General features: G+C 41.2%; 2 protein-coding genes across 20 annotated transcripts in view; one reads left to right on the forward strand and one right to left on the reverse strand.

Moving 5' to 3' along the window:
* Window positions 1-617: 617 nt before the first annotated feature.
* Window positions 618-12,110, reverse strand: LOC100694333 (IDNK gluconokinase). Of its 14 annotated transcripts, none has more exons than XM_025897000.1 (9): window positions 11,255-12,110; window positions 10,981-11,105; window positions 10,699-10,812; window positions 6,890-7,071; window positions 6,552-6,640; window positions 5,982-6,012; window positions 5,770-5,856; window positions 3,668-3,711; window positions 618-2,725 (listed from the first exon to the last, which is right to left on the reverse strand). In XM_025897000.1, the coding sequence occupies exons 5-9, from the start codon at window positions 6,587-6,589 to the stop codon at window positions 2,356-2,358; spliced, it is 570 nt and encodes a 189-aa protein (XP_025752785.1). In that variant the 5' UTR covers window positions 6,590-6,640; window positions 6,890-7,071; window positions 10,699-10,812; window positions 10,981-11,105; window positions 11,255-12,110; the 3' UTR covers window positions 618-2,355. The 14 variants fall into 14 exon arrangements, with proteins under 14 accessions (XP_025752785.1, XP_025752788.1, XP_013127294.1 ...); XM_025897003.1 differs by having other exon boundaries at window positions 6,986-7,071; window positions 11,255-12,109; XM_013271840.3 differs by lacking the exons at window positions 10,699-10,812; window positions 10,981-11,105; window positions 11,255-12,110 and adding an exon at window positions 7,770-8,557 and having other exon boundaries at window positions 6,906-7,071.
* frmd3 (FERM domain containing 3) overlaps window positions 8,819-17,236 on the forward strand; it is a 59,104-nt gene continuing 50,686 nt past the window's right edge. For 2 of the 6 annotated variants that reach the window (XM_025896997.1, XM_025896996.1), the window contains exon 1: window positions 8,820-9,363. In XM_025896997.1, the coding sequence (XP_025752782.1) occupies window positions 9,259-9,363 (105 nt within the window). In that variant the 5' untranslated portion in view covers window positions 8,820-9,258. Of the gene's footprint in view, window positions 9,364-17,236 lie in introns of all 6 variants that reach the window. The other 4 variants (XM_025896995.1, XM_025896998.1, XM_005452075.4 and 1 more) reach the window with 4 other exon arrangements.

Genomic DNA, 17,236 nt, shown 5'->3' on the forward strand with positions numbered 1-17,236 from the left:
ACAGCTACCTGACACATGGAACACGTACTCTGTCATCAGATGGATGCGCTCTGCTTGACAACCTGCATGTGTTTGTCTGTTGCCGCCAGACTGGGGGGGGTAATCTCCAGCAAAGTGTGTGTGCGGCTGAATGTGTGAGATACGAGAGTAGCCGGGAGGGGAGGTTTCTGGATTAGAAGCTCCAAAAATATTCGGGTTGAGGTTTGTAGATGAGTCACAACACTAAAACAGCTCCACAAGACCGAGTGCAGGTGGGAGAGAGTGTGTCTGACTGTTTGGTCTGAGCAGTGAAGTGTTAAATCTATTTAATGATTCGACTTTGTCGGTGTGAAGATTTCAATCTCAGAAGAAACTTGTTATCCTGAAAATGATAAAGAAACATTCTTAGCAGAGAAGACACTGTGCAGAGTTTTCCAGGGCTCTAAAACAAACAAAGATGTAAATCAGCTTTTATTAGGAATAACATTTATTTTTCTGTAAAGCTGAAACCAATTATAAGCTAAATTAATTTAGTCAGACATCATCTCTCTGTTCTAGTTTTGTAGAGTTTTATTTCTTAAGCTTCTGTGACCTGACTATCTTTGGGTTTGTTGAAGACAATCAGCAGGACAAATAAAGAGCTTCCATGTGTTTATTCCAACTATTAAAAAGATCAGCATCACATCGTTTATGATCAAACACTCGAAAAGTCCAGAAGTCTAGGAGATGTGGAGAAGTAACAAAAAATGTCCAGATTGAAAAAGAAGGCAAAATTGGTAATGAAATACGTGTTTGTTTGTTTTTTTAGTTAAAGGATTAAACTAAAGGAGATTCGTCACATGTTATCACTATGAAAAGAAGAGAAACACAGAAAAACCTAAAAGCTGGTCACTTAACAAAAAACAATTAGCACCATCTTCCACTCCACACAAATCTATCTGGTCTTAATTAAGCACTATGATCTTAGCAGTACAGAAGGGCGGTACCTAAGGCAGGACACCCCCCCACAGGCAGGACACACCCCCACAGGCAGAACTCACAGCAGGCTGTAAAAACCTTTTATCTTCACCATGCAAATGTGATTAATGTAGACCAAAAACCGACCATCTCTTCAACTTCTAATCCCTTATTTGTGGCATATTCTTAAAAGATACCATGTTTAAATAAGCACAAACCGGTTCAGTTTCAAAGCTTTTCACATACACACAATGCATTTATTAGAATGGCATCTAAATATTTAAACGTTTTAAATGTTTGCAGCCAGCTAGAACTCTCGAGAATCACACATACTGTGTATTCCACTCTTTACTAAATAACTAATGAGCTCGTCAACCCTGCCACACTCTGTGGTTTTACATCAACACTGAATCAGTGATTTATTTCTCATCCTCATTACAAACCAAAAGTGACTAGAACAACAGTAAAGGCCACACACTCTGTGTTGTTCTACTTAGGCAAACTGCTGCTTTGAGCTAGGTGCTAAAATGTCACATGACAGTGTGACTACACTGATGTTCATCATCTTAGTCTGTCATGTTGACACGTTAATCATTTCTACCACAGCTTTGTAGATATTTAATTTTCAAGTATCTAAAAATATTAATTATGTCCTGATAAAGGCAGTTATCATACTTTTTATTACTCCCGAGGCCTTAAAATCTATTACAAAATTTACAGAGATGTTATATTTCTGTAAAATTATATAGATTTAAGTTTATAGTTCTCAGAAATGGGCTCCATGTTGTATTTAACTCATTCGCCTTACATGCTAAAGATGCCCACAGGGACCCCAGAAGGAAACACCAAACCAGCCTCATGGAGTCACAACTTTCCAGTCTTTGTCCAAGCCTGGGTAACTAGGAGGGGAACATCAGGATGTGCATCCATGACAATATAATAATCGAACATGCGGATCCATCTACTGCTCAACTGTTTTCAAGAGATTCAAGGGAAAGAGGGAAAAAAACAAACATCTGATGTCCACTATCAAGCTCGTGTGCCAATCCATCGAGTAGATGCTGGATGTTTCCAAATAAGTGGAAACTGTGACTTCCTGGTTGCTGTGGAGAGCCACACAGGGAATCACCAGAGTCATTCAAATGTAATCCTGCAGGATCCTGAATATTTGCTGGAAAGTCAATGTTAGAGCTGCTAAGGATCACAGATGTCCACCTCTTGGGGGTGATATATATATATTAGATATTTGTTAGGGGAGAGCCAAAGTAAAAAGGAGTTATGAGCACCATGAAATCTGATGGCAGCTGCTGAGTTATTTCACTTTATTATTTCAACTACCATGAAGCATGGTTAAAACACGGTGATGGCTCCCATGTGGTCTGCTGTGGTGGACAGGGCTACGCTAGTAGCAGGACAGGGCTATGCTGGTAGCCCTGACCTGTGGTTGATTAAGTGCCTTTCAACCTCCACAGCCATATCATCGATGCCCCTCTGGATGTCCAGTGTCAACACATTCTCCTCATCCGACGGAGCCTCTAAAGTATCAAACTGGGAACGCAGCATGTCTGCTTTCATATAGTGACCCCTCCGGGCCACCATCCTCTGGTAAATGAATTCATAGTCACCACGAAGGAAAAGAAAAAAGACATCAGGAGAAGCTGGAGGGAAGATTTCTTGGTCTGTGTCCGAAGGGGAGGCGAGGGCTTTGGAGCCATGGAGGAGGATCCGTCTGTACTGGTGCTTCAGTGCAGAGCACACCAGGAGAGCATCAGAGCCTGAACTCCTCTCTCTGTGACGGGAAGACATGCACATATGTACAACGTTACTGAGGGCAGGAATGAATAACTACTGAAGTTCAGACTGAAAAAAACAAGCTTAAAGTAAACTTTAGTCACAAATAACTAAAGAGAAAAAGATTGACGCAAGGACGAGCGGATGGAGAAAAATAAGTGCATCTGAGTGTGGAAGAGTTAAGCAGAAGGACTCTTTGATGTTGCCGCTGACGTTTTTAGAAAAAGATGACACACTTTTTACTTCTTCCTCACCTCTTTTCCTCACTTAATCTGTCTTTACTCCCCAAACTGTTTTTCCTGGCTCTCTGGTTTTCATCTCAATTTTCACGACCATCGTTGACATTTATTTTCTCTACAATTTCATGCCTGCACATTCTCACCTCGCTCCTCTGCTCTTCAGCTCCACCTCTAAACCCATCATCTTCTCCTTTATGTCATAAAAAATACCTCATATTTTCATGAATCAGTTTGTGTGTGTGTGTGTGTGTGTGTGTGCAGTTGTACTACCTAGAATATGGGAAACTGAATGTGGTTATACACAGTTGCATTTGGTGACCTGCCTCATTTCTGGGGACATAAATCAAGTCTCAGTAACATAAATTCACATAAAGGTTTAGCATGAAGCTTAGAGCAGATATTAGGGTAAATTGCCACAAAACACTGGTGGCCATCAGTTTTACCCCCTCAGTCTCCTAGTAGATACACCTATAGTATCATTTGGAGTTCTTCACAAGATTTTTAGAAAACTTGACCTCTGACCTTGACTGTGAGGTCGACGTGAAAATTCTGCCGCCTCGCCCTCCCGTTTATAAACTTGGATGTGATGACAACACCCCCCACATCAACCTTTAAAAGGCTGATGGGTTAAAAAAAGCCAGTGTTGTGTCATTTGAAATGACAGAACTTATGTGTACTTGTAGAGATTGGTTAGGGCTCACCTCTGAATTACTTCATGTAGTTTGAGAAGCCACGGCAATCTGTCCTGCAGAGACAAAGAAATGCAAACACTAAATACAAAAACTGATTTTTGTTGCGCACAGCTTAGTTTAAGATTGTGTATTTAACTCCTTTAAATAGTTTTCCAGCTGGTATGCTACTTTAGAAAAAAAAGAAATAATATATACATATATATATATATATATATTTATATGGCTAAAAGAAAAGTCACCACATGGAATTAACTACAGAAATAACTAAGAGCCTTCCACTGGGTAATTACTGTAGTGATTAACGTGTTTCGGCTGGCAACAAATGATTTAACACAAACTAATGACGTGAAAGAAACATTTTAAAAGACGTCGTGGAAAGGAAGGGTTAAATTATTGACTTGTATAAAGCAAATTGTAAAAAACCGCAACCAAAAACTTGTGGCCTTAAGAAAACCACATATCAGCGACGCTAATCGGGGAAAAAGAGCTCTGATATAACTGGAAGCAATACAAAAAGGTCATGTGGTCTGAGGAGTCCAGATCTACTCTGTAATGAGTGGAAAGAAAATGGTAAAGGGTAGGAAGAGGATGAAGTGCTGCAGTCATTAACCCCAGTCCCTATCACACCAGCCTGTGGGGGCAGTGTTATGATCTGGGGTTGCTGCAGCTGGTCAGGTCTAAGGTTCAGCAACATTATGTGCCAAAAAAATGAGGTCAGCTGACCACCTGAACCTACTTAACGATCAGGTTTTTCCATCAATTAATATTTTCATCCCTTTTGGCAGGGGCATATTCCAAGATGACAATGCCAGGATTCATCAGGCTCAAATTATGTGCCTAGGGAAGCGTCAGACAATTTTTAACTCTGTGACTGGACACCACAGGGTCCACACCTAAAGCCCACTGAGAATCTTTGAATTGTGCCACAGAAGACTTGAAATCTTGTCTGTTTCCCTCATAAAGACATTTGATGACCTTCCCTGTACTCTCATTTACAAGTTATAACACTTTGGTATCCGTCAATAAAGATGTGATTTAATGACTATTACAATAACTTCTGTGTAACAGCTTTCAGCAGATTAAACCCAGAGAAGATTCTTCCCTCACTTTTGATAATCAAACATATGGTTCAACCTATGCAAGCTCCTCAGAAACACAGAGGCTGCACAGACCTGACTGCAGTGAGCGTAATGTGGTAGAAACTGTTAACAGTGGGTCTAATCAGAGTAACGACCCACATTTACAACTCGCACGGTTAAAAAACTAAAAACAACAAAAACAATCAGGGATCAAACGGAGATCAGGCCGACAGACATGGCAACACAAACGCATCTTTGATTACGCTGCAATTAGAAACAGAATTAGTCCAAGTTTGGCTGCATGTTCAGCTCTAGTTGAACTAGAGCCACGTTTCTGTGAGGAATCTCACTCCCTTGCATGCAGGTTTCTGAGCGCGCTCATGTCCTGTTTGGTCACGCCAACCTCAACCTGCCAACTCTAATAGTAGCATGAAAGACACATTTTGCCACAGCCTGACAGTAATCCTGTATTTACATTTCTGCTCCACTCCTCACACATCATTTATTCTCAAACTGCCAACTGTTGACAATTTTTAAAATATGCCAAAGCGTTGGACGGAGCACGTCCCTGGGTAATTCTCCTCGCTGTTCAAAGCAGACCTCTGAGTGGGAGGTTATCATCTGCCACCAAACACCGCTACCGGTGAACTGCTGCCAAATGCTGGCGGGGGCTCCTCTGCCTGTAAGCCTGTATACTCGACTTTGGCAGGGAGCCAGACAATTGTTTGGAGGGCTCCCTTTATTTAAAAAGTCAGCATGGACGGGGAGGAGATGAGGCCCGAACAAACAGATAATAAATGACTGAACTGAATTTCAGGACTGATGGTTGTTATGAAAAGCTCAGCATCGCTCCCTGCTGCTTTCACTGTCTGCACGACTGAAGCTCCCTCTGGCAACTTGTTGAGTTTCTGCAAGTCCACCAGAGTTATTTAGTCCTGACAGAAGAGAGACTGAACACCATAAATGATTGACATGTAAGTGAAGCAGACAGAATGCACACACACACACACACACACACACACCAGGGCTGACCTGATCTGTAAGCGCTTCACCGCGAGACATCTTCTCGATGTTGTCCCGTGGGTGGAAGTCATCCCCTTCGTACAGGGGCCAACCCAGCTGATGGGTAAACACACATGGACAGAAGAGTATTAGGCACACAAGGAACCAAGAGGGAGGTGTGTGTGTTTGTGTGTGTGTATTTGTGTGTAGGGAGGTTGTTGGTTAGAGTTGAGGCTACTTACCTTTTCAGATAGGAAGATCCCAAACGTGCTTCTATATTTTGAATAAATAAATAAAGAGTATCAAGGACAAAACTGGTGTAGCAACATTTGAGAAATGTTACAATAAAATATCTGTCAACATCCTTTAATATCATAAAAATATGATATTATTATTAACTTATTTTAAAAATATTTACTTTTTTTAAAAACTGGGTTAAAAACCGAACTTTACACGGACCTTCTCTTTCAGCTGTGAGAATTTCTGCTTCCTTTTTGCTGTTTTCACTGCCTTAAGACATTGTTAAGACAATGTCTTTACCTTGTGTGTTAACCACATTGAGTTTACATGTAATAAAATGTGTAATATAAGTAAAATTGCCATTGTCTGTCAATATAATCTCTATTAGACAGGACATAAACATATACTGATGGTTATAACGGTACAGAAATAACTCATTTATTTTTGTTTCGCAAAGAATTATGCATGATTTTTTTCCTTGTGTGAATCAATAAGCATGAAAATGTTTTTCATATGTGATATGCCGCCTTGTGAATATGTCTCCAATACATATGAACATATTGTATACATACTTTCCACAACCCGAGACTCCCATTATGATGTAGATCATCCTGGCTGTGGTTCTTCATGCACTTTAAAGCAGGTCCTTTCCTGAAAAGGACTAAACAAGAAAAAGGAAATAAATATATATGTATGTAAGAGTTTAGATCTTTAAAGTTGAAATCAATACTAATAAATTACTGTAAAAATACTTCATTAGAAGTGAAAAGCACCCACTGAACATTTTACTTAAGTCAAAGTAATTAACGACAATCATGAAAACTAACTGGCCATTTCATTAGGCACACGTGTTCAACTGCTTGTTTACACAAATATTTAATTAGCCGATAATATGGCAACAACTAAGTACATCAGATGTGGTCAACCTGCTGAAGTTCAAACAGAGCATCACAATGTGAGATGAAGGTGATTTGAATGACGTTGAATGTGGCATGCTTGTTGGTACCACGTGGGCTGGTCTGAGTTTTTCAGAAACTGCTGATCTGCTGGGATTTTCTCACACAGGCATCTCACAGGTTTACAGAGACTGGTCTAAAAAAGAGAAAATGTCTCATGAGCGTCAGTTCTTTGGGAGAAAATCCCTTATTGATGAGAATGGCCAGACTTCTTTAACCTGAAGAATGCAACAACTCAAATAACCAGTCTTTACAACCAAGGCATGCAGAAGAGCATCTCTGAACACACAACATATCAAACTTTGAAGAAGATGGGCTACAGCAGCAGGAGACCACTCCAGGTTCCAGTCCTGTGAGCCAAGAACGGGAAACTAAAGGTATGATTCAGCAAAACTGGACAGTAAGAGATTGGAAAAACATTGCCTGCTCTGAAGAGTCTCAGTTTCTGCTGTGAAATTCAAATGGTACACAGTCAGAATTTGGGGTAAACAACATGAAATGATTGATCCATCCTGTCTTGTGTCAGAGCATTAGCTAGTGGTGGACTGGTAATGGTGTGGGGGATATTTCACTGGCACACTTTGGGCCCCTTAGTACCAACTGAGTTTCATGTAAACACCACAGCCTACCTGAGTACTGTTGGTGACCACATCCATCCTTTTATAACCAGTTTAACCATCTTCTGATTGCTGTTTTCAGCAGGATAAGGAGCCATACCACAAAGCTCAAAACAAGTCCTGCCTTGTAACAGCAGTACAGGCTGTTGCTGGTGGTGTAATGGTGTGGGGAATGGTTTTTTGGCTCACTTTGGGCCCTTTAAAAAACTGAACTCACCATCATTTAAACCCTTTACGACGACAGTGTTGTTATCAGCTGATGGCTGCTTCCAGTAGGATGACAAGCCATGTCACAAAGCTCAAATCATCTCACACTGGTTTCCTAAACATGACAATAAGTTCACAGTCGCCAGATCTGAATCCAGTAGAGCATCTTTGGGATCTGCACCTGATGCTATCATGTCAATGTGGAGCAAAAACGTCTGAGGAATGTTTCCAGCACTGTTGAATTCATGCCAGGAAGAATTAAGGTAGTTTTGAATGTAAAAGGTGGTCCAACCTGATACCTCATAAAGTGGCCGATGAGTGTATGCATAAATGTTTTCTACAGCTAATGATGGTTTCCTTAAGGAATAATCTGCTGGGTTGTTTTTTGGCTCTGTCCAGTTAACTGGACGTTTAAACTGTAACCAATGCCGCCGTTGTGATGAACGGGTGGAGCTTCCGTAGCTATAAAAAGCGGTCATGCCTTAAACGCGGAAGTCCAGCTGAAGTGCAGCCTCCCACTAAAACATAATTAACAAGTTATAACACATAAACCTTTTAGGACGTTTACTGTAACGAACGTTCGTTAAAGAAAATAAAGCCTCGGTTTTACGTCATTAAAAAAAAAAATCAAGCCTTCCTGAAGAGCTGAAACAAACAGTAGCAAAAATGTGAGACCTGCCTGCTGAACGTGACTCCGGCGCATGAAAGAGGCGATAACGTCCCATGAACTCGCACGATTTGGACCATGGCCTCGGGTTGTTTTGCTAAGGGACGTGATGACGCACAAAGCACGTCGCTTACGTTCACAGTTAAAGGGACCGCGGTGTTGCGTTACAACGAAATTGTCTCTGACGTCATTACCGATGGAATTAATTATTTAATCTCAGTTTGAGTGTCGTTACAATGAGGAAATATCAGTAACAATACATATATATGTGTTTTATTATTTATCGCTAACGCAAACATTTAAACACATATGGAAGGTAAAGATGCCGTTTTTTCAGCATCAGCAGCCTTTGAAATAATAACACTTGTTATAATTGTTAACTAGTTATAATCAAAGGGTATCCACGATGAGCAATCTACAGCTCTCCCGTGTCATTTGGACGTAATTGCAATGAAGAGCAATGAGAAGGGTTACAAGACACTTGTGAAGTGGGGTTGAGCCAGAGGGAGAGAGAGAGGAGGAGGAGGAGTAGAGGGAAAACCATCCTCCGTCCTGTAGATCCATCAGTGGGCAGGCTGGAGACGGATGAAAGCTCTCCTCCCATCCTTCTCTGCTGCATCCATCCGCTCTCTTATCCATCTATCCATCCACCACCCCATCCACCCATTCATCTCCAAGGGCGTCTCAAGGGGTGACAAGACCCGACTGAACGGCAATGTATACGCGGACGCGTGCGTGTGCGTGAGTCATCCGTGTGCGTGAGCCTCTGCGCGCGTCTGGTCTTGTCTGTGGAACCTCCGACATGAGGGGCTGAAACAGAACCGACAGAAGGATGAAAATGCTCCGGTTTCGCAGCCCCAGCCTCCGCTCCTTGGACCAGGAGATCCTCTGTACGATCCGGTTACTGGACGACTCCGAGATCTCCTGCAGCATTCAGGTAGATTAAAGCCTCGCGCGTCCAGTCCATCTCGTAGTCTTTGATAATTGCGAATGTCACGTGGACGCAGTGGATCAATTTTACGCAGGCATGGAGAATTAAAACTAGAGGATTTTTGTTTTAGAGCTGCAACAACCTCACGCTTATTATTATTATTATTACTGGTCGTTTAATAAGAGCTTGCTCCTTAATTTCCCTTCTGCTGTAAATTACTGGAGAGGTTGCTGCCTTGCTCAGATGATTCAGGCAGTGGAGAGAAAACAGCAAGCCCAGTAGCGATCCATGCATTTGCGTTGTGGTCACCGTGGCTAGATGTGACTGCCATAGAGTGAAGTCTCATGAACTCTGATTTATAGAAGATGAAACGATGGAGCGCCATGGGCGTGGTGGTGATGATGATAGTAGTGATAACATGGACGGAAACTGTTTGGGCTATTGATTGCAATTATGTGAGGCTGTGGCTGGCTGAGTGGGAGAGAGACGGAAACACTGATGTGCTTTACTTGTGTGGTCTCATTTCTGTTTGCCACAAAGATGATAATACATACCCTCTACCCCCGACCAGCAGCAAGTGTCTTTATCAGACAGTGAAGACAGTCACTGTACAGCACTGAGTTCGTGATGCAGGTATTTATGCTGAGCTATCTCCAATGTGGAGAAACCGAGGCTATAACTACTACTTTCAATTGCTTTTTGCACTTTGACCTAACATGAGCTGCTGAAAAGAGCTGCAACTTACTTTCAGTCTTTTATTTCTGTTAAAATGAATGTATCCACAGATATACATCCCGGGAAAAACAATCATTTTCATTACTTTAAAAATGGGCTTGTGAATAATATTAACAGGAAAAGATCAACTCTGTGCTTTAATGTCTTTAATGTCACATAAAGGTGTGTCACAAGTCTTTCCAAAAGCATCCTTTGCTCTGCTATGTGTTATGTGTTTGTCAGAAGTCCTCATATTTGAAAGAAGAAGAAGAGATTTTTTGCTGCTCTCCTAGTGTAGTTGGTCCCACGTTTGTGCAACAAGCAAAATATCCCTGGTTTGATTCTGGAAGGAGACGCAAATCCCACTGGTATGTGTCAGGAAGGGCATGTGGTGTAAAAAAATAAAATAAAATCTGCCATACTGTCAAGTATGCGGTGGTACTGTGTCTGATCCTAAATAAATATATTAGTTCAGTAAAGGGGGAAAAGACTATTTACCTTGAGACTGGATTGAGATCAGGAGAAATAGACTAGACAAAGACAATAAATCCCCCTCGTCTTGTTTTGTAGCAGACACGTACAGCTTTAATAAATGCTGTTTCTCTTCATCTCCATTAGTTGTGTTACCTTCTCTGAACTTTGGCTGGATTGCAGTCCAGGTCATCCAGTGTTGTGATCATTTAGCCATGCTGATAGCCGGCAACAGTAACAGTGGGTACGTTTGTTTTGTTTTTTTTTAATCTGAGATGAAAATTTCAAATTTAAATAAAGACATTAGCTCAGGCAGACTGATAACTGAAGCACAAAACAAAAACCACAACAAAACTGAAATCCTGTCAAATCCAAATCAAGGTGCGATGTAAAACCCGATCCTTGGATCCAGTCAATGAATCCTTTAACTATCCTCACCTGAGATCTAACGCTGGGATGTTTTAAGGCTGCTTGAACAAAGGAAAGTATAGATTCCTCCTGTTTTCACAAACAAACTAAATCCTGTGAGGCTCCACAGCCCCTCCAGCCCTGAGCTGCAGCTGCTGCCAGAGAGATAAACATAAAACCCTGTCAGTCTTCCAGTTTATGATGCATTATTACACATAAAAATATATGAAATGCCGAACAGCAAATAAGTGCCAAGTCACAATGACTGGATTCTATTGTATTGTGTTATAGTTTTTTCACTTACATCTTCAGCACTGCACCAAATCCTCCACACAGCTGAAGCACCTTGTTGACAAGCCTGTGAGTTGTACGGGGCTGAGGGAGAAGTGAGTGTTCAGAGCTCAGAGCGCCACCTCTTCTCGCCCTAAACCGCCTTCGGAGCGAGTTGTCCGCTGGCCTGCTGTTTAACCCGAAAGACTGAGAGCACTTGCTGCATGTCAGACTAGCTGTCTCGCTGGTTTCCTGCATGTACTCAATCAATGATTTACAAAACATCTTCAGGTCCAGTGGAAGAGAAGGAGGAGAGCAGAGAGAGGAGAGATGAGACTGACTCTGTTTTCTTTGTGTTTAGTGCTCATAATGCATGTACAGTTGCGTGCTTGCGTCTCTGAGAGCACAAGAGTGTGTTAAACTGTGTACATGAGTATTAAAGCTTTACTTTTTTTTCTCCAGGAGATGTGAACGCATGTGTGTGCTTTTCTCCGTGTGCAAGAGTATTTATGAACGATAAGGAAATGGACGTTTATATTTCTAGCTGACTGCATTTTCCAGGGCTTTCTTTAATGGCTTTGTGTTCCGGTGCTGAGCTGCTCCTTCCTACATATTTCATGACATTTCCTGTGCTCCTCATGCTACACTTCTGCTCCTCAACAACAGCGCGTCTCCTCTTACCGCTGCTAGGAGACCTCCATCTCTTACTTTATCTGCTCTTTTTTTTCCTCTTTGCATTTCTTATTTTGTCAGTTTTTCCCAATTGTCCTGCATATGTAGGTCAGAATAAAATGAAAAACACATCATGAAAATAGGAAAATTGAAAGAACTGTGCGTTTGAATAGTTCCTAAAATGTACTTCTGAGCAAAAACCACGACTGAATAGAGTGTGATGTCAGTCTGGGATGCCCTTGATTCCTTTAACTTTTCTCTAAGGCATCAGTTCAGTTGACTCTGGATTAAAGACACTGGTGCATTAGCTGCTCCCTTTGGGGACACAGTGTTTGACACTGCATGGATAATCCTGAAGACTTTAAAAAGTCTCGAAAAACAGCACCCAGTATAATTACTTGTAAGGAAATATCCAGCGCAGTGCAAAAAACAAAGGGATGTTCAAGTGACTTGAACAATTCAAGTAACTTTGCAGTCACTTTGCACTTTGCTGTGTACACCTATTCCAGCTGCTTTAGGGAAGCTGACATTCTCTGAAGCTCAAACTGGAGAAGAAGAAAGACAATTTCAGTAACTTTGAACGTGGCATGGTTGTGGGTGCCAGATGTTCTGGCCTCAGTATTTCAGAAACTGCTAATTTGCTGGGATTTTCCCAAAAAACTATCTCTAGGGTTTACAGAGCAGTCTGAAAAAGAGAAAAAAGTGAGTAGCAGTTCTGCAGATGAAAATACCTTGTTGATGTCAGAGGAGAATGATGAGGCAGCTTTGAGCTGACAGGAAGGCAAAAGTAACTCAAATAACCACTTGTATGCAGAAGACCATTTCTGAACGCACAACATCTCAAACCTTGAAGCAGGTGAGCTAAAGCTGCAGAAGACCACACTGGGTGCCACTCCTGTCAGATAAGAATAAGAAAATTGAGGCAGCCATCCGCACAGGCTCACCAAAATTGGACAACAGAAGATTGGAAAAACATTGCATGATTGGATGAGTCTGAAAATATGCAGTGACATTTGTATGGTAGAGTCAGAATTTACCATAAACAGCATCCTGCTTTGTATCAAAGGCTCAGGTTGTTGTCGGTGTATTATCATCAATTAAGCATCATTTAAATGGTACTGCCTACCTGAGTGTTACTGCTACTTCATGATCACAGTGTAGCCACTTTCTCTGATTCTCATCATGGATGTGCAGCTGAAAAACAACTGCTGCTGCTGTTTGTTGCTGCCTGCTGCTAATTAAGACAGGTCTGAAGGCAAAAGGAGGTCCAACACACTAAAAGCAAAGTGCGACTAATAGAGTGGCCAGTGAGTGTAGGTAGTAAACATAAATGATTTAAAACAGGCTTAATATAAAGGACATGATAAGGGATGATACGTTCAATTTCTTTACATGTGGTACATTTACTGTCCGCTTTAAATATGACAAATATACATTTGTTCTTCATTTCTGCAGCATCACGTTTGGTGGAGTTGCAGTTGAGAATCCCACAAAAGAGGCTCGATAATGTCGGCGATAGTGACCTATTTTTATAAGGCTGTTGTTTGAATTTTTAATCAAGTAGAAGAAGAAAGTGTCAATATTTGCTAGAAGTTTTCCAATCTCATTCTTCCCCAGTGATACAGATAACACTTGCATTGTATTTCTCTCGTTGGAAAGCTTGTAGGAGCCAATTAGGACTCAGTTCTATAAATAAGAACCAATCTTTATCCAGTCAAGAGAATGAAGCGCTACCAAACGCTGAGGCAATTTGAAGCTGGAGTTGCTCGTGATTGTGTATGGTACTGTTTATTACTGAAGTATGTTGGAGGTTAATTGAGAGTATAAAGAGAAAACAAACTGACTGCTTAAGAAAGCTGGTGTCAGACTATAATTCGTCAGACACGGCTGATCAGTGTGTCATCCAGGTGCAGCATCTCGTTTGTGGCTTCCTTTGTCTCTACAGAGCCCAAGATTTTCACTTTGGCCTCGCAGTTGTGAAGCTGTTGCTGACTGATTTGGGAGATGGTTTTTCAGGTCAACAATAAAAATAGGGGATTAATTAATTTGAAAAAATGCGCCAACAGAATAAAGCGTTTGTTTTTCCGTCACATCTTTGTGTCTGTTAATGAAAATATCAGACTTTAACTCCAAGAGCTTGTGCTGAACTTAAATTGATTAAATCAGATTTATGTAGGGAAAATGTGTTTGTTGCTGCTGTTGTGCTGACCTTTATCTGACTATAGATCACCTTGATGCTTTTTTTGTCATTGTTATTAATTGATAAAAACATGGGGTTGGGTATGAATTCATCATTTATATTTTGGCTGCTCTCTTTAGGGGTCACCACAGCAGATCATCTGCCTCCTGTTATCCCTTGCATACTCTTCTGTCACAGCCTTTCCTCTCTAACTTTGTCTCAACACACTCCATCTGAGCTGTCCCTCTGGTGTACTCATTTCTAATCTTGTCCCTCGTGGTCACTCTCAGTAAAAATCGGAACATCTTCAGCTCTGCCTCCACTGTTTTTTTTGGGTTTTTTTGGTGCTATTGTCTCCACATCATACATCACAGCAGATCTCACAACCATCTTGCGACCCTTCCCTTTCACTTGTGCTACTATCCTTCTGTCACAAATCACCCCTGACACTTTCTGCCCACTCCACCTTGCCTGCACTCTCTTCTTCACCTCTCCCTGTCCATTGCTTTGAATTGTTCTTTTATTTTAAATTTCAATTTAATTTTTGCCCTGGATTCTAAATGCTGAATGCCAGAAACAGTTTGAGAATTTATCAGTTAAATGTAAACATTAGTGGATATGGTCAGATGACTTTTATTTTTATTGTTTGCATTTCACAAACAGCAAAGAGCAGCTGATTAAAAATCAAACTGGGTTTCAACTGTCTTGACACAATAAGGGGTGGACAGAACCTGAAATTATACCAACCTAGTAAAACATTAGTTTAATCTAAAATTCTAGTCATTTACAAACATGTGAAAAAGAAAGTTTTCACAGGACTCTGTGCAGTCCAGCGGGAAAAAAAGTTCACAATTTTTATTTCCATGGGAATAAAAAAGGTTCGTAGCAGCCAGGTATACTTATGCAAGTGTAAACATCTCTATGGAGCAGAATTTTTAACAGTTTGCTGGTCTGGAGCATTCAGTTGTGTGTTAAGACCATGCCACGACCCCCCTTCAAATTTCACCCTAACGTCTGACCTTACAATGCTCAGAGAAATAAAAAAATTAAAAAACCCCAAGAGCTACATTTTAGAGTTCACAGGCCTCAGCATGATAAATGTTAAAGTTCATGATGCACAATTAAAAATGGACTGAAAAGGCGCAACTTTTTTAAGAGCCATATTTGGAGAACATCAAACACAACAAATCAAGTATAAACACCTCATGCCGAGCGCAACGCTGGAGGGACAACATTTTAGGCTTATTTTGTGCCACAGGGCTGGGCACCTTGCAGGCTCTGAGTCGACTATGAACTTCTATGTATACCAAGTTCATTTGTTTGGCAGCTGGAGCTTGGCAGAAACTGGGTCATACAACAGGGCAATGATCCCGAGCACAGCAGCAAATCTACAACAGAAAGTCTGAAAAAGAAACGAATCAAAGTGTTGCAATGGCCCAGTCAAAGTGCAGACATCAAGCTGATTGAGTGGTGGGATGTTAAGAAAGCTGTGCATAAATGAAAGCCCACCAAGCTCAATGAACTGCAGCGATGTTGTAACGAAAAGTGGGCCAAAAATCCTCCACAGCAATGTGACAGACTGATAAAGACCCTGAGACACACCTTTGCTGCCAAAGGTGTTTCTGCAGGCTGCTGAATCAGGGGGAAACACTTAGTTTTTCACAGAACTGCAGAGAGGTCTGTGAAAACTTTTGTGTATGACTGTTATATGATTACGAGGAACACAGGACACATAACATCACTGTCATTTTTTCAATTTTCTTCACTGTAGTGCACAACTTTGATAAACTGTGTACTGTGTGGAATTCAAAGAAACCTGAAATGTAACTGTTGGGAGAATCTGCAACAGCAAATTTGAAGTTGGAAAGACAAATTAAAGGGAACAAAAGCATTTTAAAACCATGTTTAGAATAGAATAGAATAGAATAGAATTCAACTTTATTGTCATTGCACATGTCACAAGTACAAAAACGAAATACAGTTTGCATCCATCCAGAAAGTGCTTTAGCAATAATATAGATATATTACAGAAATGGGTCTGTTATAGGTATGAGGGTACAAAATATGGGTCTATTATGGGTATGTTACAATGTACACGGTATGAAGGTATGTTATGAATATGCTACAACTATAAGTATGTACAGGCTGTAGTGAGTGTACATGCTATGTACAGGCTATGAACAGGATATAAATATAAAACTATACAGTTTTGCCTCATAGTCTTTAAACCTTTCAACTTTTTGTTTGTTTTTTCATCAGATTTGATAAAATCTTAATTTGGTGATTAAATGCATCCAATTTTAATGACCAGATTGATAATAAGTTCCCAGATAAGTGAGGAGTGAGGAGACTTGCTTCTGAGAAAGACTTTTTATAATACATATAAATCTGACTCAGCAATATTAAGAGGTATAGGACGAGCGCTTCTGTTCTAGTTATAGTAATATTGAGTGGGATGAGTTTGTGTGTGTATCAGGGAGGAGGATTGGTTTTCTCTCTCTTAGCCTATGGTCTATGACTGAGAGAATATTGTCATACAGGACAGTGACAGCCTCCAGAAGAGTGTAATCATGTTTAGGAGAACAGATTGACAGCAGTGTATAAGGCAGGCAGAGAGCGAGTGGGGGTATGTGGCTGTGCTTTGCATGTGCCTGCAGCCTACAGCCTGGAGGTTGGAGGTGAAAGAGTCCAACCTGCTGCTCTCATGTTCAGTGGCAATGTTAAGTCCATCCAGCCGCAGGGGAGACGTCAAGATCAATACACGGTGGCGTCCTCTGATTTCCTTTCACTCGTTTTCCTCCCATCCTCCCTTCTGTCCTTCTCCTCTTTCTCTCTATCATCTCCCCCGGCATCTTAACTTTCCGCTCCTCCAACTCCCGCTCCCTCTTTCACCCCACTTATCCTCTGCTCCATTTTCAGCTTCGCATTTACCGCTCCGACCACCTTTTCTCACTTTCTATTTTTGCCTGCCTCTCATCAATATCTTCTTTCTGTCTCCTCGCCCCCCCCCCCCCTCCATCTCCTCCCCTCTCTTCTTTCTCTCCGTCCCTCTCCTCTGTGACACATCATGTATAATTAAGGGAGATCACTGTGCTTCATGAGGCCAACATCAGTCGGCTGTCAGCGCTACACCATGCGGGTGTGTGCAAACGTGCATGTGTGTGT

The sequence above is a fragment of the Oreochromis niloticus genome, linkage group LG12 (genome assembly GCF_001858045.2).
Source record: "Oreochromis niloticus isolate F11D_XX linkage group LG12, O_niloticus_UMD_NMBU, whole genome shotgun sequence".
NCBI lineage: Eukaryota > Metazoa > Chordata > Actinopteri > Cichliformes > Cichlidae > Oreochromis > Oreochromis niloticus.

Coding starts and splice junctions, on each gene's coding strand:
- LOC100694333 (XM_025897000.1), bottom strand. CDS start 6,589: ATGATCTACATCATAATGGGAGTCTCGGGTTGTGGAAA. Junction 6,013..6,551: donor GGAGTCTCGGGTTGTGGAAA/GTATGTATACAA, acceptor TTCAAAATATAG/AAGCACGTTTGGGATCTTCC. Junction 2,726..3,667: donor CTACATGAAGTAATTCAGAG/GTGAGCCCTAAC, acceptor TTCCCGTCACAG/AGAGAGGAGTTCAGGCTCTG.